This window comes from Peromyscus eremicus, chromosome 12 (genome assembly GCF_949786415.1).
Source record: "Peromyscus eremicus chromosome 12, PerEre_H2_v1, whole genome shotgun sequence".
Taxonomy (NCBI): Eukaryota; Metazoa; Chordata; class Mammalia; order Rodentia; family Cricetidae; genus Peromyscus; species Peromyscus eremicus.
The window spans coordinates 71,782,796-71,810,093 of record NC_081428.1 but is presented as its reverse complement, the minus strand read 5'-3'; the positions used below and the strand labels follow the sequence as shown (position 1 = coordinate 71,810,093).

At 45.0% G+C, this 27,298-nt stretch overlaps 1 protein-coding gene across 1 annotated transcript; it reads left to right on the top strand.

The window, feature by feature from the left end:
- The first annotated feature begins 1,172 nt into the window (after nucleotides 1-1,172).
- LOC131922267 (nmrA-like family domain-containing protein 1) lies at nucleotides 1,173-27,298 on the top strand. The gene is made up of 5 exons (XM_059277032.1): nucleotides 1,173-1,212; nucleotides 15,829-16,067; nucleotides 18,121-18,367; nucleotides 19,755-19,945; nucleotides 26,380-27,298. The coding sequence occupies exons 1-5, from the start codon at nucleotides 1,173-1,175 to the stop codon at nucleotides 26,557-26,559; spliced, it is 897 nt and encodes a 298-aa protein (XP_059133015.1). The 3' UTR covers nucleotides 26,560-27,298.

Below are 27,298 nucleotides of genomic sequence, written 5' to 3'. Positions count from 1 at the left end.
TCTACCTTTTATCTTGTCATTTCTATATTACATCCCCCTTTTGTCCTTTAGAAAGAGATTCTTGAATGTAACTCCTTTGTTTAGCTTTTTTTTTTTAAACCATGACCAGTAACAACTTGTAACCAACCCCCCCCCCAAATGAAGATAAACATCGATAACCCACAGAATGACCAAAAATTACCCATTCCACCTCTTGGGAATGTGGGTGTCATGTTTTCTAGACTGCTTCCTGTTGTCTGGGGGCATTGGAATTCTTAAGAGACCCTGAGAAAACTGGGACAATGGCCAAGCCCCAGGAGAGTCAACTGTATTATTTGTTGTCTAGTCTCTGTGCAATGGGAAAGTTGCAAGGCTTATCTGAAGTCCTGGCTGGAGTAGTCTGTGAGGCTGGACCATCTCAGCCAGCAGCCTTGAAGCTGTTCAGGATGCAGAACTCTGAGGAAACTGCAACAGAGGCACTCTGAGAGGCTGGGTCACCTGGGCTACCCGTTTTTATTGATGTTTGGTCCCCTTGTGAAAAGCCAGTGAGAGGAGCAGAATACAGTGATGGTGCTGTCACCACTGACATCAGCCCAGGGACAGGACCAGAGTCTAGTTGAGCTTTATTCAAAGGATGAGAAAAGGTAGCAGGTTGACATCTTAAAGGAATGGCCCTCACAGTGCATCCCCTCTTTTAGAGCAGCTAATCCCACCTTCAGCAGGTGGTGGGCACACTCCTGAAATTACTGATGCCTGTACCGCAGTTACTACGGCCCTCGCTTGTCCACCTGGTTATGGCCTCCCTGGGCATCTAGACTCAGGCACTTTCTGTCGACTGGGTCTGGGTAATGTTTTTGCACTCCTTCAGGTACCAGCTAGGCTGGAACGTTAGCTCAGAACAAGTAGACTATTCAATTAATGTATACAGATCTCTTTCTAGAAAGGGCATGGTGCACAGAAGCACCCACCACCACCACCCTTGCTCTGCATGAATCATTACTGGAAAACTGCAGAGTCAGAGTGAGTGAAGGACCTAGTGGAAACAAGAAAGCTTTACCAGGGAGGGGCACTGTACACGGGTGTGGTGCTCCTACCTGCTTATAAATGTCACGCCAGGCAAGAAACGGCACTTCCCGTTTCTCTCTGCTGGCTGGCTGGGCTGCTCGCCATCACCTCTTTCTGTGCCTGGGAACATGGCCGACAGGAAAATAATCGCAGTGTTTGGAGCAACAGGTAAAAAAAAAAGTATTTTGTTTGTTTGTTTGTTTTTTGAGACAGGGTTCCTCTGCATAGCCCTGGCATAGAAATTCATGCTAACTTTGCTCACATTTCTGACTTCCTGGTTTTAGCTTTTGAGGCTCAGAGGGTGAGCAGAACCAACAGCCCTTGTGCTTAGTGTTTTTGATGTGAGCAGGTTAACTTGACTTTGTGAAAAACTATCCTTAGAAAGATAAAGATAGTCTTCCCCATCACTGGCTTACTTCTTGGTGTAAGTCTCTTTTGAAATTGAGCTCAGCGTGAGGTACTGCTCCCACTCACTGCTGGATAAGCTGCAGAAGCAAGCAGGAAGCAGGGAATGTGGAAGCCTGGCCACCACCACCGTGACATGAGAAGCCTGTGCCTTTTAAATCAGCCTCCACTTTTCCTCTCTTCCCCAACAGTTTGAGCCATCTTGGCAAACTGTTAATCAAATCAGTTGAGACCTATACCCCCAGCCTCTTAATGATCCCTTTGAAAATGTCAGCATATGGTGTCTCAATCCAAGGACAATACAGTCTTGGTTAATGTCCTCCAAAAACCTCCTCCCCAATGAGAACTCCTAGACCACTGGCTTTCCTTGCTGCTCCCCTTTTCCTTTTAAATTGGTTATTGTAGTACATTGTGTGTGTGTGTGTGTGTGTGTGTGTGTGTGTGTGTGTGTGTGTGTGTGTATGAGAGAATTGTGCAGGTTGTGATCCTGGACTTGGAAGCAAGCCCTTTATCCACAGAGCCATTCTGCTGGCTCTTCCTTGCTGTTTTTCAAATGCATAACCCTCTAGAGTTTTTGCACCTGCTCCCCCAGCCTAGAAAGATCTTTCCTGTCATTCACTCTGTTTTCTCCCACACAGCATTCAGGGCTCCGTTCAGATGTCACCTTCATGGGTGTTTCCAGACCTCCATTTAAAACATGAGATTTTGCTCTAGCCACGTCACCATCTGGATCCTCCCTACCTTGACCCGTCTTTCCTGTCTTTCCACACTGGAAAACAAGGTCCACATGGCCAGGGAGGCAGGTTACTCATGTGCCAAAAGGAAAGAAAACGAAGAAGAAGGAAAAGAAAAACAGGTTGAGGACTTTCGAGATGGCACACGCCTTTAATCCCAGCCCTTGTGAGGCAGGCAGATCTCTGTAAAGTCAAGGCCAGCCTGGTCTACATATAGAGTGCTGTGCCAGGCCAGCCAGGGCTACAGAGTGAGACCATATCCCTAAAACAAAAACAAAAGCAGAGTATGGCGAGAATGTTTTTCCTGAAAGACAAAAGTCATGGAAAGATTTTGAGCAGAGGAGTTGGCCTAAGTTTTCCGGGGAGGCTAGGAAGGAAGTCTGGTGAGCAGTAGACACTGGGACCCTTCTCAGGGGCAGGCCGGTGCCTGTGGGCTCAGGTCCGCTGGTTTGCTCCGCTGCTGAGGGGGGTTCTGGTAGCTGTGCAAACACGACATTCTGAACGAGTGCTGTCTTTATTCAGCTTTTTGTTTTTTATGTTCCAGCTGTTATTCTGCTCCCACTGTTTTTATAACACACAAATCTTGTCTGACTGAAGATTTTGTTGTTGTTGTTGTTGTTTTGTTTTGGTACTTTTTGTTTTTCAAGACCAGGTTTCTCTGTGTAGCCCTGGCTGTCCTGGAACTGGCTCTGTAGACCAGGCTGGCCTGGAACTCATAGAGATCTGCCTGCCCTTGGAATTAAAAGTTTGTGCTACCACTACCCAGTGGCAAGTTACTCTTAAAACAAATCCTAGTCTTTCCCTCAAGTCATTCTGGTTTTTAAATAAACTTATTTAAAACAAAGACCAAAAAAGAAAAAAAAAATCAGCTGGGTGTTGTGTTAACATGCTCCTGACATCCCAGCACTTGGGAGGCAGAGGCAGGATTTCAAGGACACTGTGGGTTACATTAAATCCTGTCTCAGTGAAAACAAGCAGAACACCAACCAAACCAAAGAGAGAGAAAGAAATCAGATGCAGTTTTTTGTTGTTTGGTTTTTCAAGACAGGTTTCTCTGTGAAACAGTCCTGGAACTCCCTCTGTAGACCAGGCTGGTCTTGAACTGATCCGTCTGCCTCTGCCTCCTGAGTGCTGGGATTAAAGGCGTGAGTCACCACTGGAGATGCAGTTTTCAAGATTTAAGTATTATTGTGTTGGACTCAGAGCTCTGGAAACTCAGTCAATATCCTTGGACCCTGAGAAATTATTTTCTAAGATAGTTTCCACACTTTCATTTTGAAATTCCTCTGGGCTCAGTCTCCTCACATTTCTTTTTTATTTTCTATTTGTCTGTCTGTTTCTCTCACCCATTCCAATTTTGGGCTCTGTGGCAATTTTATGTCTCTTTAGGGGTTTTTGTTTGTTTGTTTGTTTTTAGATAGGGCCTCACAGTCTATGCTAGCTTCAGACTCTCAGTGTGGCTGAGGCTGGCACTGAACTTCTGATCTCCTGCTGCTGCTTTCTGAGTGCTGAGTCACAGGTGTGCACCACCACACAGCTCTTCCCTTTTGAAACTTTTTTTTCCATTATAACACACTAAATTTCTCAGAGATTCTTCTCTAGAACACCTCTCACCCTTGCCCCCATGTGTATAAGTTTTTGAGACAGGATCTCTTGTAGCCCAGGTTAACCTTAAAGCTTACTGTGTAAGGATGACTTTACACTGATTCTCCTGCTTTGATATCGTGAGTGCTGGGATTACAGGCACAAGCTTTCCATCCCAGTTGTTGTGACACATGCGGGGACCCCAAGGGTGTCCCGTGCATGCAGAGAAACATGCTGGCATGCTGGGCAGATGCAGCAGCGGGCTGACGGGTGACCCATTCCATGGGGGCATGGCAGCGGGCTGACGGGTGACCCACTCCATGGGGGCATGGCAGCGGGCTGACGGGTGACCCACTCCATGGGGGCATGGCAGCGGGGTGACGGGTGGACGTTCACAACCCAGAGGTTGCATCTGCACAGGAATTGGTTTGTTATAATAGAGAGGTGAAGAGAAGACAGGAAACAGGGAGAGAAGAGAGAAAGAGAGAGGGAGAGAGAGAGGGAGGGTCGAGGGGTGCACACCTCGTGGGAGTGGAGGGAGAGAGAGGAAGGGGCAAAGTTTTTCCTGAAGAAGAGGCTTCTACATCAGGACGCAGGGTGGCCCCAAGGGGTGGGATTCCAAGGGGGCAGGTCAGAATATTAACATTCCCCCTTTTTCTTTATTATAAAAAGAGGTGAGTTATGGGAGCAAGTGGGGGAACAAGGGCGCTGAATTCTCATGGCTACTTCAAGCTGACAAGGGGTGAAGTGGGGAGGGGGGAACCAGGAGTCATGCAAGGCTGCAGATCTCGGGAACGTTCCTTGAGGGAGCTGAGGAGGCAGGTTGCAGCAGTGGTGTTCCAGGAGAAGAGGGAGGCGCCGGGAGGGGGGAATGGCACACCAAATCAGGGGTATAGAAGTCATGGCATCTGCCATTTCTCAGGCAGGAACAGTGAATCTGCAAAACATGCTCAAAAAATAGATGGAGTCAGAAATGGGCTCTGGAGATTATTAGTTTTCGTCAGACCAGATTTCTTGATGCAGTAGCAAAACTTTTCCTAGGAGCCTGTAGGTATGTGTAAGACAGCTGGAATGGATTTACATCATGGCAAAAGGTTTAAAAATCCATTTTGGAACTCTAAAGAACTCTTTGTAGTCATTGTTCTATCAATTTATCAAAGCTACATTTATCAGCATTAAAACTTTGAACCTCTTGAGTTATATCTGAAACCAGGCTATCCTGTACCATGAAGTCTGTGAATGAGGCATTCTGGTCTGTATATTGGAGAATATATATATATATATATGATCTTTGGATTGGAGCTGTTAAACTGATACCCTAGTCATCAAACATCATCAGACCTGAGAAGGATAAATTTAGGAAGTGAGACAGCTTTCCAGCTACCTAGGCAGCAATCCCAAGTCTCTCCATGGCTGGGGGGTCGGGGTGGTGCAGAAGCCACAAAGGAAGCACTTGTTCAACTGATAGGCCCAGAAGATCTGATAGATTTTTTTTCTGTGGAGTAGAAATTTGGGGAGACTGATCCACCTTGACTGTGCAGTATGGGGCACTTCGGTCCTCAGTTGTTCCACTTATTCACAGTCTGGACAGGATGTCAGCTTTTCACCGCATGGCCAGCCTTGCCATGAGCTTCCAGGTTCTTCTGCAGCCATCTGTCTTCTTGGAGGAGATACAGGATGCTGCCAGGAGCTGACATGTCTCTTTATCATAAAAAGGCTTTTATAGTAAATGCCACATTCTCAGATCTCTACAGGTGTTTGAGGACTAGGGGAACAAAATCTGTTAGATGTATTTATAACTTTGAGAGCTTATATATGACTTAAATCTGAATATACAGGTTTCCCAGTTAGTTACAGCTTAATGAAGTTAACAAAAACAGGGGGGCTGATCTCTGAGTATAGCCAGATTATAATACTGAAATCCAGATCATAGAAAAGCAAGTAATGAGCAACCAAGAAAAATTTTAAATCCTTTTAAAATCCTGAGCCTGTAACCCAAAGCATATCAGAATTGTATTAATGTTATAATCTGAAATTTAAAATCTTAATATAACATTACCACCTGCATGTGGTTCTGCTGATGCCCTGGAGGGCAGTGCATACCTCTTCGGACCCTGCCCACACTAGCAGCAGCGGAGGAATGAATGGCAGGCCCCAACTGGACTTCCCTCTGCCCAGATGGCTGGAGCCTGAGAGAGGCAGCTGGGGAATGCCAGGTCAAGGCTGGAGGACTTTTCCTCAGCCCATAAAACAATGGTGAAACAGTGTGTGGTGGGAGGTGATTCTCTACCTCCCTCCATACCAATGGCCTGAGCACCGGGCACCCCGCCCACGCTGCCCTTAGTGAAGATGGCGGTGAGGTCATATGACCTGCCTGTTTTGACCTTAGCCAAGATCAACTAGACCACATGGTTAACCTTATTTAAGGTGGCACCACCTGATCATGTGATCACCACTATCAAATATGGCACCTGACTTATGTGTTCATGTGTGTTTTTTGTTTTTTGGTTTTTTGGTTTTTTTTTTTTCGGTTTTTTTCAAGACAAACTGAACAGATAAGGAACAGGTAAAGTGAAGCATTTAAAAGTTAGTCAGAAACAAGTTAGTGTGGCCATCTCTCAAGCCCTGGTAGCAGAGAGGAAAGGCAGGCTAATGGAGGGAGGAGGTGCTTGGCTCTGAGCAGTGGAGGAGCAGCCAGTGGGGCGGGGGAAGGGCTCAGAGCCAAAATCCTGAGGGTGGAACAGGAGGTCCTGGAAACAGAGTTAAGGGACAGAGGGGAAAGATCTAAGAGATAAAATTACAGACAAGGAGAGGAATTAGCAGCAAGGGACGGGCAGAGAGAGAGAGAGAGCTTTCCCTGGCGGGCAATTTTACATGTCTCAGAAAGGAACCTGGTAACAGGTGATGATGTAATTGCTTAGCAGAGGCTGGAGTAGCATGGGGAGTTGGTGATGAGGAAGGAGCTGGGATAGGGTAGGCATATTTTTCCACAATGAAGAATAACAGCGCAAGATAGCTGTTGCTGGAGAATTTCTCTCCAGCTCCCGCCACCAAGTCCCGCCAGTCCCAGAGCCCACTTATAAAATAAACACACAGACTCTTACATTATTTAAACTGCTTGGCCATTAGCTCAGGCCTGTTATTGTCTAGCTCTTACTCTTATATTTAGCCCATTTCTATTAATCTTTACTTTGCCACATGGCTCATGGCTTACTGGTACCTTACATCTTCCTTGTCCTGATGGCGGCTGGCTGTGTCTCTCTCCCAGCCTTCCACTCCCCAGAATTCTTTTCCTTGTCCAGCCTATACTTCCTGCCTAGCCAATGGCCAATCAGTGATTTATTTACTGACCAATCAGCAACACACTTGACATACAGACCATCCCACAGCACTTCCCCTTTTCTTTTCTTAAAAAGGAAGGTTTTAACTTTAACATAGTAAAATTACATATAACAAAACAATTATCAAGCAAGAATTACAGTTACAATATTAAAGAAGAGATCCTATCTATCTTATATTTGTAAGTTTAAGGTTTTATATCTAACTTATCTTTTATTATAACTAAGGAAAATTGTAAGTATCTAGTCTTTAACCACATCAAAGACCTCAGAAGGATATACTACTACCTGAGAAATGGAGAAGGATATAAGCAACTTTTAGGAGTCTTGTAGGGTAGACAGAGACAGCTGGCAGCCTGGACAGTCATTCAAAGTTCTCTTGTAAAGTTGGGGCATCTGTCTTCAGCCCACAGGCCTAGAGTCTCTTATTCACTTTTCTCTGTGTCCTGTAGAATGTCTGGCAGTTTTCTCTGCAAAGCAGGAACCTGAAGGACCATTTTGTCAAGCAAAGTTCAGTGGTCACCTTTGTATGGGTCCTGCATGTCCAGTTGATCAGACAGTCCAGGCAAGAACAGTTTCTTGCCCAAATGGCTATTTTTGTCAAGGTGAAGATAAACTCCGTATGGAGTGTCTTCGATGCCCATCCTCCTCTCTGAAGTAAATCGGTGCTGTCAGGAGCAGACATGTCTCACTGTCCAGAAAGTCTAAATTTTTAAAACATTTTAAATGCCATATTCTGTAGGTCTTTGAAGTGTTTGAAGACTATCTATCTATCTGAAATATATCTATGTATACCTAGAAGACTTAACTAACATGGCTACAAATATTATCATAGATGACTAACTATTAATCTATTTTTTAATTATCCATTACAATTTTAAATGAGTTACATAAACATAATACCTCAAACAAGAATAGAAATATATATACCGTATAACAAAATTAAGTTTAAATTTGTATCAATAAACTAAAATCTGTAGCAATGTAAAACATTTTAAACAAGTTGTTACTCTTTAAAAGTAGGTTCATTAATCTACCCTTTCATCCTATCATATCTAAACTATCCCCCTTTTTGTTTTAGAAAGAGATTGTATTTATAATCAACCTGATTTAAATAAAATATTGGTTTTTCTCTGTCCCACACCAGAGGGCTCTTCTGATTTGGGACATAAGAATCTCTTAACCATTTTTTTTTTTTTTTGAGCAATATGTCTGGGTTTAGAGGGGGAGTGAGCCAATTCCATCTCTAAAGCCAGCTTGGTATATTTGGGAATTTGGGCGTAGCTTCTCTTACTACTTCCTGCTGGAGGGGGGCGCTGTATCTTATGGGGACACGAAGAAAATTTTAGGATCATGGAGTAGTCCATGAGGCTGTATCGTCTGAGCCAGTTGCCTTGAAACCATTCTGGATGTTGAATCATCTGGGCCATGGTGTCACTGGAGAACTTTCAGGGGGTCTGGGCTGGTCAAACCTGATGTATCTTAATCTGGAACAAATCCATAGTCTCTGGCTTTCTGTGGAAACAAAAGCAGAGACTCCTTTCCAAAGTAACATATCCTTATATCCAAATTTTGAAGTCAAGGTATCTTTAAAATATACATTTTGGCATAATTCAACAGCTTTTACCATCAAATGTTTTTTTGCAGTTAAAAATCCCAAAGACAACATAATCCAGATTCTCTGTGTAATATCCATTTTTATGTGGCTTATTTTTTATATTACCTTTACTGTCTCTTTAATGACTTTATTTTTTAAAACTATGTATTTGTTTCTATAACTTTATATATCATTTTTTTTGTCTCTTTTAAGCCTACGTATCTCTTACATACATTGTAAACTATTACATCTGAATCTGTCTTATTGTGAATCTCTTGCCTTAAACTGCAGCAGCTGTGGCTGCTGGCTCCGCCCACTTCAGCTTCCCAACATGGCGGCGGTCCGCTTTCCGCCAGCTCTGGGAGCCATAACTCTCAGAAATAGTGGGTCTACACTTTTACCAAAGTAGCGTGTAGCCCAGAAACCTCTTTTTTTGTTTTGTACTAGCAAAGGCTAAATTCACCACACAGTTTAATGTGCTACTTGCAGAGGCCTCATTCCCACCATACTGCAGGTCGAGAGCGCACGCTAGGAACCCGCCAGTAGCTCAAACCGGCAGCTGCCGCTTATTTGAGAGAGACAATTAGGAAGCTGTTTTTAGGTCCGTTTTAGAATCTTTTTTCTAAGTTTTTAGGTGGAAACTCTTGCCACCACGTTGGGCACCATTTGTTGCTGGAGAATTTCTCTCCAGCTCCCGCCACCAAGTCCCGCCAGTCCCAGAGCTCACTTATAAAATAAACACACAGACTCTTACATTATTTAAACTGCTTGGCCATTAGCTCAGGCCTATCATTGTCTAGCTCTCACTCTTATATTTAGCCCATTTCTATTAATCTTTACTTTGCCACATGGCTTGTGGCTTACCGGTACTTTACATCTTCCTTGTCCTGATGGCGGCTGGCAAAGTCTCCCTCTCAGCCTTCCACTCCCCAGAATTCTTTTCCTTGTCCAGCCTATACTTCCTGCCTAGCCAATGGCCAATCAGTGATTTATTTACTGACCAATCAGCAACACACTTGACATACAGACCATCCCACAGCAGATAGCCAATGGACTATCATCACAGAGGCTATGGGCCATAAAACTGAGTGGGCACAGGCTGCCTCCACATGCCGTCTCATAGGAGCAGGGGCCGAGGGGCTTAGAGCCCGAAAGACATGTGGTACCAGTGAGAGAAATGAGACTGACCTCCAGCATCCCAGAGAGTCAGTGAAAACTAACGAACAGCGCAAGATAGCCAATGTACTGTCGTCACAAAGGTTATGGGCCATGGAGGGCACAGGCCGCCTCTATATTCTGTCGCATAGGGGTGAGAGCCGAGGGGCTATGAGCCCCAAAGACACGTGGTGCTGGCACTGTGATGAGGGAAATGAGGGAATTCCTCATTTGTGGAAAAATGGCCAAAAGGAAGGCTTACTGAAGCTAGCGCGGGGGTGTGGGGGTGTGGGGCCCCACGGGACACAACGACGATGACACATGACACTTATCAATTATGCCAGTGTTGGATGAAGTGAGTGTTGAAGGTTCTAGGGCTCCTAACGTGTTTCAGGCTGATGGCAGGCAGGAGAATGGTATGATATGTTATTCGGGGACCCCAAGGATATCCCCACATGCAGGAAAACATGCTGGCATGCTGGACAGTTGCAGCGGCGGGCTGAGAGGCAACCCATTCCAGGTGGACATTCACAACCCAGACACTACATCTGCACAGAAATGGTTTATTATATTAGAGAGATGAAGAGAGGATAGGAAAGAGAGAGAGAAGGGGGGGTCGAGGGTGCACACTTCATGGGAATAGGGGGAGGGGGAAGGGGCAGAGGTTTTGCTTAAGAAGAGGCGGCCCTAAAGGGCAGGATTTCGAGGGGGCAGGTCAGAGTATTAACACCAGTTTATGTGGTGCTAGGAACTAAACCCAAGGTTTTGTGCATGCTTAGTCGGGGTTACCATTGCTGTGATGAAACACCATGACCAAAACAAAAGGGGACAAAAGGGTTTATTTGGCTTACTGATCATCATTGAAGGCAGGCAAGACAGGAACTCAAGCAGGGCAGGAACCTGGATTTAGGAGCTGATGCAGAGGCCATGGAGGAGCCTGCTTACTGGCTTGCTCAGCCTGGTTTTTTTTGTTGTTGTTGTTTTGTTTTTTTGTTTTTTTTGTTGTTTTTTTTTTCAGAACCCAGGACAACTAGCCAGAGGTGTCCCTGCCTCCCGTGGGTTGTGTCATCCCCCACTGATTACTAATTAAGAAAATGCCCTACAGGCTTGCCTGGCTACATCCTGATCTTATGGAGACATTTTCTCAGTCAGGACTTCAGTGGTGAAATAGGCAAACAGTACCATCTGAGCTACATCTTCAGTTCTCCTGAAACTTTAAAAAAATACCCTGAAGTTTAGAAGTTTGTCTTTGGGTTTCACTGTGATGTTCTCATCTCTACATGTCATTATACATTTGTTCTCATTCACCACTCCCGTCTTTACCCATCAACCTTACTCTGTGTGTGTGTGTGTGTGTGTGTGTGTGTGTGTGTGATGTGAACAGTGAGCAATGAACATGGATGTGTAAATGTCTCAGCAGCGTGTTGACTATGTTCTTTAGATGTATACCCAGAAGTGGTACAGCTGAGTCACATGGTAGCTTTACATATTTTTTCAATTAGCTTGACTTATTTATTTATCTTATGTGTATATTTCTGTGTGTGCATGTCAGTGTGCACATATTACATGGCACGCTTGTGGAAGTCAGAAGACAACGTGCAGGAGTCAGTTCTCAACTTCCACCACGTGGATCTTGGGGATTAAACTCAGGTTGTCTGGGTTGGCAGTAAGTACGTTTAGCTGCTAAGCCATCTCACCATCCCCATTTTTAACTTGTTGAGAAGCCTCTATACCGATTTCCATGGTGGTTGCACCAGTTTACATTCCTGCCAATGGAATACAAAGGTTCCCCTTGCCCCACATCCTGCCTCCAGCATCCGTCCTCATTTGTTGTCTTTTGATAGCCATTCTCACTGGGGTGAGACGGAGTCTCAAGCAACACTAATTTGCATTTCCCTGATGGCTATGTATGCTGAACGCTTTTTCAAATATTTATTGGCCCTTTGTATTTCTTCTCCCATCCACATACCAATCAGGTCCCACTCTGCTTAGCTTCCAAGATCAGATGAGACAGGCCGAGTTCAGGGTGGTGTGGTTGTAGACTATTTCTTCTTTTGAGAACCGTCTCTTTAGTTCATTCGCCTATTTATTGATTAGGTAACTTTTTATGGGTTTAGTTTTTTTTAGTTTTTTCATATATTCTAGCTATTAATCCCTTGTCTGATATATAGTTGAGAAAGATTTTTTTCCCCACTTTCTTTTCTTGGCTATGCAGAAGGCTCTTAATATCTGTTTGTTTTGTTTGTTTGGAGACAGGGTTTCTCTGTGTAGCCCTGGCTGTCCTGGAACTCATTCTGTAGATCAGGCTGGCTTCGAACTCATAGAGACCCACCTGCCTCTGCCTTCTGAGTGCTGGGATCAAAGTCAAGTGCCACCACCGCCCAGCAGCAGCTTGTGATCTCATCCGTTGATCCTTAGGATGAGTTGCTATGATCCTGGCATCCCTGCAGAAAGGGTCTGACCTTGAACTTACAAATGCTGAGGTATAGACAAGTATCATTATGTCTGACTTTTGTAAAATTATTCTCAGCTTCTCTTCTTGTGGGTACCCACCTGATGTACCACTGATCTAACCCTAGAGGAAGAACTACCATTTCACAAGCTGGCTTTGCCCATGAGCCTCAGGTGGTGGCCAGTAGCAAATCGGTTAAGGGTAAATGAATAGGTAGCCAAAATTTATCAGATGTTTGAGAAAAGCCTCCCCATGAAAATTAAAACAAACTGATAAAAAGAAAACAGAATCAGTAAAGGGGAGGGAATGGTTGAAAAAAAGAATGAGCACTCAAGATGGGAGGATATCTGGGCTATGGTGTAGTTTATTGGTAGAATATTCAAGTCTCAGAGTCAGCAGGGTGTGGTGACAAACACCTGTAATACCAATACTTGGAAAGTAGAGGAAAGAAGGTCAGGAGCTCAAGATTAACTTGGATGCATTGTGAGTTCAAGGCTATTCTGGACTACAGGAGGCCCTGCTCAACAACAAAATAAATAAATAAAAACAGAATCCCCCAAGAAACAAGAAAGCTGAACATGGTGACACTGGCCTGTAATTCCAGCGTGCAGGAAGCTGTGATGGGAAAATTGCTAGAAATCCAAGGCCAGCCTGGGTTACGTAGCTAGTTTCAGGTTAGCCGGGCCTACGGAGTGAGTGCTGGGCCAATTTAGCAAGATCTTCTGGAGGGAAAAAAAAGCTAAGTGTGGTGTTGCATGTCCTTAATCCCAGCACTTGTAGGGCAGAGGTAGGTGGGTCTCCCTGAGTTTAAGGCCAGCCTGGTCTACATAGCTAGTTCCAGGTTAGCCAGGGCTGGATAATGAGGCTGAGCAAGCCATGAGGAGCAAGCCAGTATGCAGTGTTCCTTCATGGCCCTGCTTCAGTTTCTGCCTCCAGGTTCCTGCCCCGACTTCCCTCCATGGTGGCGTGTGACCTGAGAGTTGTAGGATGAAATAAACTCTTTCTTCTCAAGTTGCTTTTGGTCGTGGTGTTTTATCATAGCAATAGAAACCTTTAACAATGGCAGAAATTGGTACCAGGATTTTGGAATATTACTATGACAGACCAGATCATGTTTCTGAGACCATTGTGGAAGGAGTTAGAAACTTTGGGCTAGAAAAACTACTGAGTGCTCAGTGCTTAGTGAGCTATTATGGGAATTTAGAAAATAAGGTTGAAAGCAGTGCAGACAGAGGAAGAAGGCTTGTGAAGTTTCAGAGGGAAGTTGGAGTGTCCCTTAAGACTTGATGGGGCTGTCTGACATTTTGAGTTAAGAGTCTGTGGGTCATTAAGAATTAATGGATTAAGACTCTGTGGGTGTGGTGGCGCACACCTTTAACCCCAGCACTTGGGAGGCAGAGGCAGGCGGATCTCAGAGTGAGTTCCAGGACAGACAGGACTACACAGGCAAAAGGAGGAAAGGAAAGGAAAGGAAAGGAAAGAAAAGAATCTGAGGTTCTGGTCAGCTGGGGCTGAAGAACCAGCCGTGATTAAGAAGAGAGCAGCATCACTGATTTGAAATCTTCACTGAAGTGTTTCCTCAGAGTCAGCACACAGACGCTGTGGTTCAGAGCCATCAAGGTGCTGGCAGCCAAACTTGGTACTATGTAAGAGTCTTCCCAGGTGGTGATAGTTCTGAAAGCATGAAGAGGTGGGTCATGGAGAGCAGCTGAAGCTCGGTCCTGTTGGAGGCCAGGAGAGACCATTGAAGATGCAGCCACAGTTGCAGTAGAGGAGAAGTTGAGGCTTGATACTATGTAGACAGTCAGAGCCCCTGAAGCCAAGAGGCTCTTGGCGAAGGTGCTGCCCAGCTGCCACAGAAACACCTATTGTGGAGATGTCAATACCATGGAAGGACCACCAAGGACAGCAGCAGCTGTGGCGTGGAGCCTGCCCGAGTCTGAAATGTTCTGTGTCTCACTATGTGTAGACGGCAGAGCCTGAGAGGAGGAGCTTCTCAAGCCCCTTGCAGCCAGGTGTCTGACACTGTACCGCTGGACTTCAGTTTTGCTTTGAATGCAACTGTTTCCCGGAGTAAGAAAGTATGTGACTTAATTTTTTTGTTACAGGAACCCAGTCATGAGACCTTGCATATTTTAGAGAGACTTTGAACTTCTGAAGAGACTAAGCTTTTTTTTTTTCCCTCCGGAGACAGGGTTTCTCTGTGTAGCTTTGCGCCTTTCCTGGATCTCACTCTGTAGACCAGGCTGGCCTCGAACTCACAAAGATCCACCTGGCTCTGCCTCCTGAGTGCTGGGATTAAAGGCGTGTGCCACCACCACCCGGCTCTGAAGAGACTAAACTTTTTTTTTTTTTAAGATTTATTTATTTATTATGTATACAGCATGTATCCCTGCAGGCCAGAAGAGGGCACCAGATCTCATTACAGGTGGTTGTGAGCCACCATGTGGTTGCTGGGAATTGAACTCAGGACCTCTGGAAGAGCAGTCAGTGCTCTTAACCTCTGAGCCATCTCTCCAGCCCCCGAGACTAAACTTTTGACTTGTGTTTTTTTTTTTAATCTTGATAATTTTTTTTTGTTTAATTCTTTTATTACATTTATTTATGTACGTGGGGGCACACACCCCTGGACAAATTTAACTTGTAATTTTTAAAGATGGTGGGACTTTTAAAAGGTGGAATGTGTTTTATATTGTGATGTTGATATTAATATGAGATCTTGGGGATAAACAAGAAAGGAAAGGTTATAGTTGGTAGTGATGCATTTTTGTGTCTGGTCGACAAGACGTCAGTTGTGCTGGTTGGGTTTTGCCAACTTGACCCAAACATAGGCAGAATCCAAAATGGTTAGCCTCCCAGGGCAGTAGACATGTGCAAAGAACTATCCGGGACAGATCTCCAGTCACTTTGATGGAGAAATCCAAATGTCAGTAACCCAGCACAGCACCTGGCATATATTACAATATTCAGAGAACACAAATTAGGTGATTAGATGATCCTATTACAATTGATCATGGATGACAAAAAAACAACAACAGCAAAAAGGAAAACTTAATGGAAGTTTTCAAAATGTTTTATAAATATAGACTAAGCTTGGGGAGATAGCGCTCAGTAGTAAAGCATTTGCTAAGCATATGTGAAGCCCTGGGTCAATCCTCAGCACCAGAAAAATTTGAATAGACATAAATATTATATATAACTGGAGAGAGAGAGAATCATTCAAGGGGTGAGAACTAAAAACAAAAAGCCCCCATAGTTTCTACGTCTGCATAATAGTGTTTAATTGTTTAATTGGGGGTCTGCACTTGACCTGCTTTTTCCATCCAGCCTCTCCTGGCCCTCTCCACCTTATGGCCTGGATAGTTTGAAAGCCATGCGATGTCTAAAGTTCCCCGTGGTGCCTCCAGAAGTGGGTCCTTCAGTAATAGCTCCATGTGCAGATGGAATCTTCTAGTGAGTGGGTTTTTTGTTTGTTTGTTTTTTTCTGATCCTGTGTTTCTTCTTTTCCTGACCTTGCAGGGGCTCAGGGTGGCTCTGTGGCCAGGTCTATTCTAGAGAACAAACATTTCGCATTGAGAGTACTGACCAGGGATGTGACTCGGAAAAACGCCCTAGAGTTTCGGGACCTTGGTGCTGAGGTGGTCAGATGTGATCTGGATGACACTGCATCTGTGGAAGAGGCCTTGAAAGGGGCCCATGGAGCCTTTGTGGTGACCAACTTCTGGGACCATCTCAGCAAAGAGAAGGAAGTGTGTCAGGTGGGAGCCGAAGCATTGCTTCTTTTCCCCCTGAAGTCCCCTCCTCTTCTCCCCCCACCCACTTCTGTCTGTGCTAGTCTCAGTTTGGGGCCCAAAGTAAGCCTCGCCCTGCAACATTCTCCTTGGCACGTAGGAAATATATGCACTTTAGGTACTTGCTGAGGGTTGGTGTTTGAGAAGAGTCGCTTAATAGAGCCAGCCGTTAACTCCTCCATATATTACTGTTTGTAGGAGCAGGGAAGGGATGCCCCACATACATTGAGGTTACTTGGATAGCAAAGAGGAAGATGAAATATGACCGGTATATTTATACTTCAAGCAGAGAATATGGGGATGAATTAGTAAAGGGTACAAAGAAAAAGAAATGAGCAAGCAGGTAAATGGAGTAATAGCTCCAGGGTAAGGAGGGTGTGTGGGGGAAGTATGTGAACCAGTACTATGTGCTGTGACTCAGCTCTGCTGAGCAGAGATCACACCCCAGCCACGACAGTGGGATGAGAAAAAAAAAAGGCAATTGTGCCTTTGCACAGCAGTGGAAGAGAGTTTTGTGTGCAGGTTTGTGCATGTGCAAGAGGAGAGGAGAGACAGTGCTACATCTTTACTGTTAGAGACATGCTAGGTTGATGAGTTAAAAAAAATGGGGCATACAGCGTAAACACGTTCCCTCAGGGTTAGGGAGCTGAGAGATGAAAAACGCTTACTCTGCAGTGTATTAACCAGCATGTAGGGGCAGCAAACTGGCTTTCATTTGTTACTTTGTTTTTATTTTTGTGTAGGCTGGCTTTGTATTGGTAGCCCAGGCTGGTCTCCAACTTATAGCAATTCTCCTGTCTCAGCCTTCCAAATGCTGGAATTATAGGTGTGAGCCACTCCAGCCAGCCAGGAACTGTTTTCTTTTAGATTATAGGCTCTATCCTCCTGTGAAAATTCCCTCTCCCTGCCTCTGTGTGTGTAAATTTGAAAAACTTATCAAGTTTTAAAAAAGTTAAGGAGAGCATCAGCTACCTGCAGAAATGATAAAATTCAGGAAAGTAAATAGTGGGTAGGAATGCTTGTTTAATTGGTCGTGCCACTTAATGTTTGCCGGATTAATTTTGGAATGTCACATAGTATTAAGTTCTGGGAGGGCGTGTGCCAGGTGCTCTGCCACTGAACTCCACGCTCAGCCCTTTATTTTTTAACTTTTTATTTGGAGACATGATCTTACCATTTGCCCCAGCTAGTTTGAATTCAATCTGTAGCTCAGGAAGACTTTGAATTTGTGATCTTCCTGCCATAGGCACCCAAGTAGTTGGGATTTCAGGTCCGTGCTACTAGGGCCCAGTTTCCCTACCTGCCCCCACCCCTTAAAAGTATTTCTTGAGCCAGGCAGCGATGACGCACGCCTTTAATCCCAGCACTCAGTTCAAGGCCAGCCTGGTCTACAGAGCGAGATCCAGGACAGGCACCAAAACTACACAGAGAAAGCCTGTCTCAAAAAACCAAAAAAGTATTTCTTGAATTCTCTTTTTTTTTTTTTTTTTTTTGAGACAAGGTTTCTCTGTGTAGCCCTGGCTGGCCTCGAACTCAGAGATTTGCCTGCTTCTGCCTCCTGAGTACTGAGTTAAAAGGTGCCGGCCACTACAGCCTGGTGTGTTTCTTGAATTCTAATTTTGACATTTACACACATACACACACGAACACCCCAAACCTGAACCTAAGGTTATTTGTCACTTCTTAGCTTCACGTCTCCTGACTGCTACATGAGGGTTTATAGGTAAGAGTGAGACAGCAACAGGAGGGAAAGAAAGGGGGTGTGAGGAGGACGGAGGAGGAGAAGGGAGTGAAGGAGGAGAAGAAGGGAACGTTGGAAATTTAGAACTAAAAACAACAAAAAAAGAGAATCCATGAGCAAGGTGTGGGGAGGGGGAGGGAAGGATAGGAGAGTGAGAAAATATACATTTATGTGTATATGGATTCCTCCATTTTTCCACAAAATGCAAATGGTGTGCAGATATCAGGAAAAAAATATAAATGTGTGTTTGTGTGCAAAGGATTTAATTTTGACCTTCAGGGAAAGCTGGTGGCAGACGCGGCCAAGCGCCTGGGCCTGAAACACGTGGTTTACAGCGGCTTGGAGAACGTGGATCGCTTGAGCGGGGGCAAGCTGAAGGTTCTCCACTTCGATGGGAAGGGGGAAGTGGAGGAGTATTTCTGGTCCATCGGTGTTCCCATGACCAGCATCCGCTTGGCAGCTTATTTTGAGAACTTCCTCACTGTGTGGAAGCCAGTGAAAACCTTGGATGGCTACTACACCCTAGGTAAACGCCGGGTTGCCGGGAAGGTCCACCGTCAGCTGTTCCTGCCCCCTTCCTCCCCTCCTGTTTTCCCTCCATCCCCCACTTCCTGCCCCCTTTCAGTGGACACACTGGTTTTCTTGGCCCTGTGACCTATTTAGAGGGCCACTAAACTGTCCTACACTTCCTAGTGACAGCCACACCCCAGAGGCCACGATTGGACCTGGTATGCACACAGGTGTAGATGGAAGTTTCTGACCTGCTGCAGCTGCTCCCAAATAATCACTCAGGAACTTAATATTAATTGTAAGTGCTTGGCCAACAGCTCAGCTAACTCTTACATTTAAATTACTAGCTAACTCTTACATTCAAATTAACCCATATTTCTTTTTTTTTCTTTCTTTCTTTCTTTTTTTTTTTCAAGACAGGGTTTCTCTGTGTAGCTTTGCGCCTTTCCTGGAGCTCACTTGGTAGCCCAGGCTGGCCTTGAACTCACAGAGATCCACCTGGCTCTGCCTCCCGAGTGCTGGGATTAAAGGCGTGCGCCACCACCGCCCGGCAACCCATATTTCTTATCTACTCTCTGCCAGGTGGCTCACGGCTTGTTACCTCATTTTTTACATGTCCTGCTTCCTTGGTGTCTACTGGCGTCTCCTCTTTGCAACTCCTCAGACTCCTTCTTCCTCCCAGAATTCTCCTGGTCTGGTTCTCCCACCTAACCTTATTCTGTTCAGCTATTGGCCAGTCACCTTCTTTATTAAACCAATCCAAGCGACAAATCTTCACAGTGTACAAAAGGATTATTCCACAGCACACAGGTGGAATAATCCTTACTTTTCTAGTCCTTCATGATAACAGTCCCCATGTATATAGTTAGCTCCGTGTCCTCAAGCCTCAGCTTCTTCATGTCTCTTGGGAAAGCTAAACAAGATGACGACTAGGAGTCCTAGCTGCTTTAGCTGACCTTCAGCAGCAGTCGAGGACAGGATCCCATCATCAGAGTTAGTCTCCAGGGAGCATAATCTCCCAGGAGATGGGTCCCCAGCCTGCTTCAGCACTGACTGCATAGGGTTAGAGTGGCCCTGGGTGAAGAGGTAATGGCCACTCCCATACAGGATCCCAAATATTCAGACTGCAGCACCGGTGTCTCTGAGCCTGTCTCTACTGTGGGAAGAGCTGACATTTCCTAAGGAACCACCAGCTTTTCATAGCCCTGTGAGAGCTAGTGACTGCATGGTTCCATGCCCTTCATGCCTTCTGAGGCCTGCTCCCCGAGTGACCTCTTCCCACAGCAGCTGCTTTTCATGCCTCTTGTTTAAGTGGTTAGACTTGATGAAGTGACTAGCTTGGAGTGGAGGACCTGCCGAGGACGTGATACTACAGCTTATTTTTTATTTGTTTTTGTAACTAGCACTGCCCATGGGGGATGTACCGATGCATGGGCTCTCTGTCGCCGATGTCGGAGCAGCTGTCTCTAGCATTTTTGCTTCTCCAGAGGAGTTCGTAGGCAAGGCTGTGGGCCTCAGCTCAGAGTCCCTCACAATACAGCAGTACGCTGATGTTCTGTCCCGAACTCTGGGGAAGGACATCCGAGATGCCAAGGTGAGTCCTTCTATTGTTTGAGATGTGGTTGGCTTCTTTTTCACTTTTAAAATTGATTGGCCGATTGGTGTGTGTGTGTGTGTGTGTGTACATGTACATGCACATACCACATTGTGTGTGTGGATGTCAGAGGACAACCTGCAGAAGTCAGTTCTTGTAGTGAAGTTCTTTACCAGGACTGCCAGGCAGCTCTGTCCCCCCAGCCAGCTCACAAATAACCACACAGAGACTTATTATTAATTATAAATGCTCTGCCAGTAGCTTAGACTTGTTTTTAACTAGCTCCTATAAGTTAAATCAACCCATTTCTATTTTTTACTTGCTGCCACGTGGTTCATGGCTCATTACCTCATTTTGTACATGTCCTGCTTCCTCTGTGTCTGGATGGTAACTCCCTGACTCTGCCCTTCTTCCTCCTAGCATTCTCTCTGCCCCTAGCCATCTGCCAGTCAGCTCTTTATTAACTGATGAGAGTAGTACATGTTTACAGTGAACAACAGGATTATTCCACAGCAAGCTCTCACCTTCTACCACATGTGGCTCACAGGTTGACCTCAGGTACTTGCTGAGTCATGGGCCCAAGACAGGGTTTAAGTAGCGCAGGCCGTCCTCAAGCTTGATGTAAATACCCCACCCCAGATGCCCTTGCGCTGGAATCGCAGCAGCCGCAGTCATGCCTGGCTCCAAAGGTGAGTTCATTGATGATCAGTGTGACCACAGGAGGCTACCTCAGCTAACATCCCCCAATCCATACATCCATTAGATTTATCGGTGGATTTAGAGGGAAACCAGACTCCCAGAACAGAATGAAAAGGGTGCTACACTAACAAACCTTCACTTCTTCTATGGCTTTATTTATTTCATTGGCTTGCTAAGTAAACTAAATTACTTTCGTAGGGAAGGAATTTAGAATCCAAAGATCAAGGTACAACTTTTCTTTCACCTGCGCTGGACCCACTCCCCTCATTGCTCCCACTGTGGGGGGGGGGGCAGGTGCAGGTGGGGGCAGGGAACACAGGCATTCTAGTCTCCTAGCCTCAGCTTCCTCACTTGTAGATTGGCACTACAGAGCCCACCTCAGGGTGCCCTTGTGAAAATGAGACAGGACACATTTAGTCTACCTTAGTGATCAGCACACAGTAGGGATACATCAAGTACTGTGTGCCCACTGCTAAGCACTTGGAGGAATTTATAGTGCCATCAGGTGTTAACTGTGTCATCCTGACTATCTGTAGGTGCCAAGAGGACATTTTGTGCGAGAAATGGGTTTCAGGGCTGGAGGGTTGGCTCAGCGGTTAAGAGTCTTTTTGCTGTTCTTTCAGAGAGCTGGAGTGTGTCTCCCAGCTTCTGCACTGGGAGGCTCACAATCACCCGTAACTCCAGCTCTAGGAGGACCTGACATTCCCTTCTGTCCTCCTTGGGCACCCTCAAACACAGCCGCATACACATCAACAATAAAATAAATCCTTAAAAAAGGAATGGGTTTGAAGAGACTCTTGAGGACACTTAGTGAGCTGTCCATCACCTACAGTGCCATGAGTCTCATAGGAGGCGTCTGGTCCAAAGCGTGGCAAGGACAGCTCTTCACAGACAAGTGGGAAGGATCGGTACCATTTCCTCACACAGGTGTTGGCAGGGTGGGGGATAGAAGAGACTTTCCTGCTGGTGCAATGACTGAGCCTAATAGTTGCAACAGAAACCATATGGCCCACAAAAGCCTCAAGACTTTATGTGTGGTCCTTTAAGAGATAGTTATCTACCCTGGGTATCATCGTTTTGTTTGTAATAAAGATGCCCCAACAAAGGCAACTTAAGGGGGAAAGGGCTTATTTGGCTCACAGTTCCAGAGTACAGTCCAGCATTGCTGGAAAGTCACCCACCGTGGTGGGAACTTGAAGCAGCTGGTTACATTCTATCCACAGTCCAGAGCAGATAGCAACACATTAATTCCTGCATGCTAGTGCCCAGTTTGGTTTTTTCCTTCTCGTTCAGCCCAGAGCCCAGCCAAGGAAACGGCTGCCTTCCTTCATTCAGGGTGAGCCTTCTACCTCAAATGACCCAATTAAGATAATCCTTCACAGGCATGCCCACCGGCCAAGCTAATCCAGACAATCCATCATTGAGATGCACATTCTAGGTGATTCTAGACAAACTCACCACAACAGTGTGGTAGCTCACACATCTGTAATCCCAGCACTCGGGATGTAAGGGCAAGGAGGATTTTTGTGAGTTACAACCTGAGCTATAGAGTGAGACTGTGTCTCAACATCCCCACCCCAGAAGAAAGTTTACTGAAGTCTCGCAGTGGTGGCCTACCAGTTTAATCCCAGAACTTGGGAGGCAGAGGCAGGCAGATCTCTGTGAGTTCCAGGCCAGCCAGATCTACAGAGCAAGCTCCAGGACAGCCAGGGCTACACAGAGAAACCCTGTTTCGAAAAAACGAAACAAAACAGAAAAGAAAGCGTATTGACCCTAGTTCCTGAATATCCAAATTCCCCCTCAGAAATGGAAAGCATATTCCTGTCAGCATCAGCAGCTCTTGGTGTAGGGTGTCATTTGGATGGGGGAGTTGGGTAGGGGGCTTTAAATACACACACACACACACACACACACACACACACACACACACAATCTCCCTGGCCAGCCACTCACAAGAGGAGGGGTGTTGGTGGTGATTTTTGTGTGGACTTCCAATTCACGTTGGGTGTTAAGAGTTGTAAGGACGGGCGCTGGAGAGATGGCTCAGAGGTTAAGAGCACCGACTGCTCTTCCAGTAGGTCCTGAGTTCAATTCCCAGCAACCACATGGTGGCTCACAACCACCTGTAATGAGATCTGGTGCCCTCTTCTGGGCTGTAATCATACATGCTGTATACATAATAAATTAAAAAAAAAAAAAGAGTTGTAAGGACACTAATAGATTTTTTTATTCTGGAAAAACCATGATAGGTGTCAGTCAAGACATAAAACAGCTATATTTTCAGCCAGATGAACACACCTTTAATTCCTAACACTCTTGAGGCAGGGGCAGGTGGATCTCTGTGAGTTCAAGGCCAGCCTGGTCTGCAGAGTGTGTTCCAGGGCAGCGAGGGCTACACAGAGAAACCTTGTCTTGAAAAACAAAGAAACAAAACCCAAAACAAAAGAGAACAACTGTATCTTTGAAACTAGGATATCTTTGAAACCACACAAAGTTTCCTAGAGGAAGTGAGTTCTCCCAAGCCAGAGAAGGCAGTCCTAACTCAAAGGTAGGCTCATGAGAGGTCTTGCAGGGTCTTGTGCATACATATATTCCCTAGTGTTCCGTCTCCTGGGGCATTCACATTGGGTCCTGTTTCCTTTTTCTCTTGATGGTTTGACCGGAATACGGACAAGACAGAGGAAAGGGGAAGCATATGGATAATGGGATGCAAGGTATGTTCATGATTACAGGACTGAGTGAACAGAATTTTGGGTGGCTCTGGATCTTCCTAGCATTTTAGATGGATGCCTGGTCCCTGGAAGTTCTTGGACTATTTATTTGTTTTCTAATGCAGTTGAGGCTTCTCTAGCACCAAAAGTTCCAGGGCACTAGGAGCAGGAAGTTCTACAGGATGGTTAATACTGTTGTCTTGATGGTTAATTCTAGTCTGTCTTGAAGACAAGCCCACATTGGCCCTCAGGTAGCAAAAACTCTTAGGCATTATGTTGATTTTGGGAAAGAAGCATCTGGCCACAAGGTGGCGCTCCAGCCCTCCTGGTTTGGTACCCTCGGGCCTCCAACCTGCCCAACTGTAGAGGGGGAGCCTGTGGGACTGAGGGATTCAGGGTAAGCAAAGTCCACCAGACCCTCACCAGTTAGTTGTTCAGGACTGCCTGAACTGTCTGTCCAACCCCCGGGAAACACGGATCCCGCAGAAAGTGAGTTGCAAGAGAACAGATCTCAAAAATCCTTTAAAAATCTGCAGCAACAAATCCCTATTTAATGAGATGTTAGTTGTCATAGTTACAAGATGACAGTGTGACTTAAACAGATTTCCATGCTCCTAACATACATTATTCTGTTTTCAAACTCAAAGTTTTAAGTATTTCTCTAATTAAACAAAAACATTTCTTTAAAAAATGTGTGTGTGTGTGTGTGTGTGTGTGTGTGTGTGATGTGTTTGTATGTTCACATGCATGCAGGTGTCCTGGGAAGCCAGAAGAGTAGCTCAGTGTGAGTGATGAGACCCAAACCCAGGTTTTCTGCAAGAACAGTATGCATTCTTAACCACTGAGCCATCTCTCTAGCCCTTATCTTTCTAATTTCAAAAATAACAAATGCTTATTAGGGTAACTGAAGCAATTATGAAAAAGAAAAATGGCCAGGCAGTGGTGGCACACGCCTTTGATCCCAGCACCCCAGAGGCACAGGCAGGTGGATCTCTGTTGAGTTTGAAGCCACCCTGGTATACAGAGGGAGTTCTAGGTCAGCCAGAGCTGTTACACAGAGAAACCCCATCTCAAAAAAAAAGAAAAAGAAAAAGAAAATAAAACCCACCCATTAATCTCTCACAGATAACAAGGTCTGCTGGTTTACTCCAATCCTTTTCCAGTACATGTAATACACACACACACACACACACACACACACACACACACACACACACATATAATTTATTTAAATTTATTTTATGTACACTGGTGTCAAGGTGTCAGATCCCCTGGAACTGGAGTTACAGACAGTTGTGAGCTGCCATGCTGCCATGTGGATGCTGAGAATTGAACTCTGGTCCTCTGGAAGAGCAGCCAGTGCTCTTAAATGCTGAGCCATCTCTCCATCCCCATATAACATACCTATTTATCTATACTTAAAACAACGTTCAATGCCATTTCACTCAATTTTATGAACATTTTTCTATTTTGCTAAACTTCTTCAAATATATTAATATGATAATATGTTTTTATTCTGTTGATGGACACATATGTTGCTCTTTAATTTTCTTTCTTTTCTCCTTTCCTGTTTTTTATTTCTTTGAGATAAGCTTGCCTGGAACTCACTATATAATGCAGACCAGCCTTAGACTCAAAGCAGTCCTCAAAGAGCTGGAACAGGAATTTTCATTATTAAAAATGTCATATGATAATCATGGATCTAATGATCTGTTTTGAATTTAGAGGAAGTTTATTGCCAGGCCGAGGTACACACCAAGTCCATTCTCCTCAAGACACAGAAGCCACGCGATTGTGGTTGTCCATACATTTTTATTTCTCACCCACATTGTTCTTTTCTTTTCTTCTTGGTTTTTCAAGACAGGGTTTCTCTGTAACAGCCCTGGCTGTCATGGAACTCACTTTGTAGGCCAGGCTGTCCTTCAACTCACAGAGATTTGCCTGTCTCTGCCTCCCAAGTGATGGGATGGAACACCACCACTGCCTTGCCTCATGCATATTTTTCTAAGAACAAGGGGAGGGCCAGTGGGATGGCTTTGCAGGGAAGGCAACTGAGAACTCTGATGATCTGAGTTTGATCCCCTGGCCTCACAGGGTGACAGGAGAGAGCTGACTCCTGCAGGTTGTTCCCTGACCCCCACCCTGGTGCTGCACATGCGTGCATATATATATATGATATATATATATCATATATATACATACATATGTATACACACACATATATATACATACACACATAAATAAATACATACAAAAATTTTAAATTAAACAAAAAAACAAGCAGAACTGTACAGTCACAGATCGTCTCTGCAGGGAGTGCAGCTTATATTGATCAGACATTAGGGAGGATACCGTTTCTTCAGTAGAGGCAGTTATCTGCATCTAGTTAGTGTCAGGCAGGAGTCAAGGACAGAGGGCATCTCAGTAAGCATGGGATGTGCTCCATTGTTGTTTGGGCTTGCCTGGTCCTGGCAGAGGCTAGAATGTTTGAAGGGGAAAAAAACAAAACAGATGTCTAACCAGGAAAGGAGAAAATGGATGGGCTATCAGCTGAGTAAAGAGCTGCTGGCTGAGGAACTAATGCCTGTGTAGCCAGGAGGGCAGACCATCCTAGGGGCCTGCCGGGGGAATCCGGGAGAAAAGCAGATGAAGCCTCCTGAAGATGCTCAGATTTACCTTATCCAGATGCTTGGACCTGAGACTGCAGAGCCTCCAGCATCATCAGGTGTAACACCACCAACAGGGGCTGCGGTCAGAACCTGTAATCAAATACATCAGTAACTCGGCAGAGAAGTGCTTGCCTAGCTCCACTGAATGGCGCACTTAAAGACGATAAATAGTTTCACATAGTTTGGATCAGAATTTACCATTCAATCAGTTCACCAGTCAGTTTTCTGACAAACTGTGTGAGAGAAGTACTTCAGAGTTAAAGAGTGTGGGCCTGCATCCCTACTGAGATGAATATGTAAAACTATTTTAAACGCAAACCGTAACATTGACTGCTGTCTTCCTTTTTCTTGAAAGATCACGCCAGAAGCTTATGCGAAGCTGGGATTCCCCGGAGCAGAGGAACTGGCCAACATGTTTCGTTTCTATCAAATGCAGCCCAGCCGGGACATCAAGCTCACCCATCGTCTAAACCCCCAAATCAGAAGCTTCAGCCAGTTTATCTCAGAGAACCAGGGAGCTTTTAGGGACATGTGAGGAGCCTCGGTTGTTGAGGCTGCATGGTCTCCTGTCCCCCAGATCATGTTGTCCCTGCAGCACAACATTCCCCTTTACAGAGCAGCTAGGTTGAGGAGATGATTGTCTGTACCATCCGAGGGTCTCTATGCTTTCTCTCCAGGAGAGACACTGCAGTTGAGATTCGACACAGCAATTTCATTCTCCTAAAACTTTCCAGCTAGTGATTAATGGTGGTAGAGCTGTGTGGTGAATTGAGAAGTCCCAGAATACATTGCCTACTCCAGATCTTTTTGTCCAAGATCCAAGTTGTCAGGGACTCAGAACATCTCCCTTAATATAAATGGGAGGTCACTCAGCTTTCTTCTGAATGAGGGATTTCCCTTCTAAAATTTCCCTAGCAGCTTGGTTTTCTCAAAACTTTCAGCAAATTAAAAACAACCTAAATAACCATCAAATGATGAACAGACAAATACAGTGTTTTATGTATAGGAAAATATTATTTAGCCCTAAAGAAGGAATGAAGTACTGATATATACAACAACATGCTGAGTTTTGAAAACATTGAACTAATTGGGGAAAAAAAGCCAGACAGAACAAGATAAATATGCATGATTCCAATTATGAGAACTATCTAGATGGGTACCTTCAAGAGACAGAAAAGGTAGACGTAAGACTTGGGCAGGGAAGAAGTGTCAGTGCTTAATGGTTACAGAGTTTCTATTAAAGTTGATTAAAGAAAAAAAATTTGGACAACAGA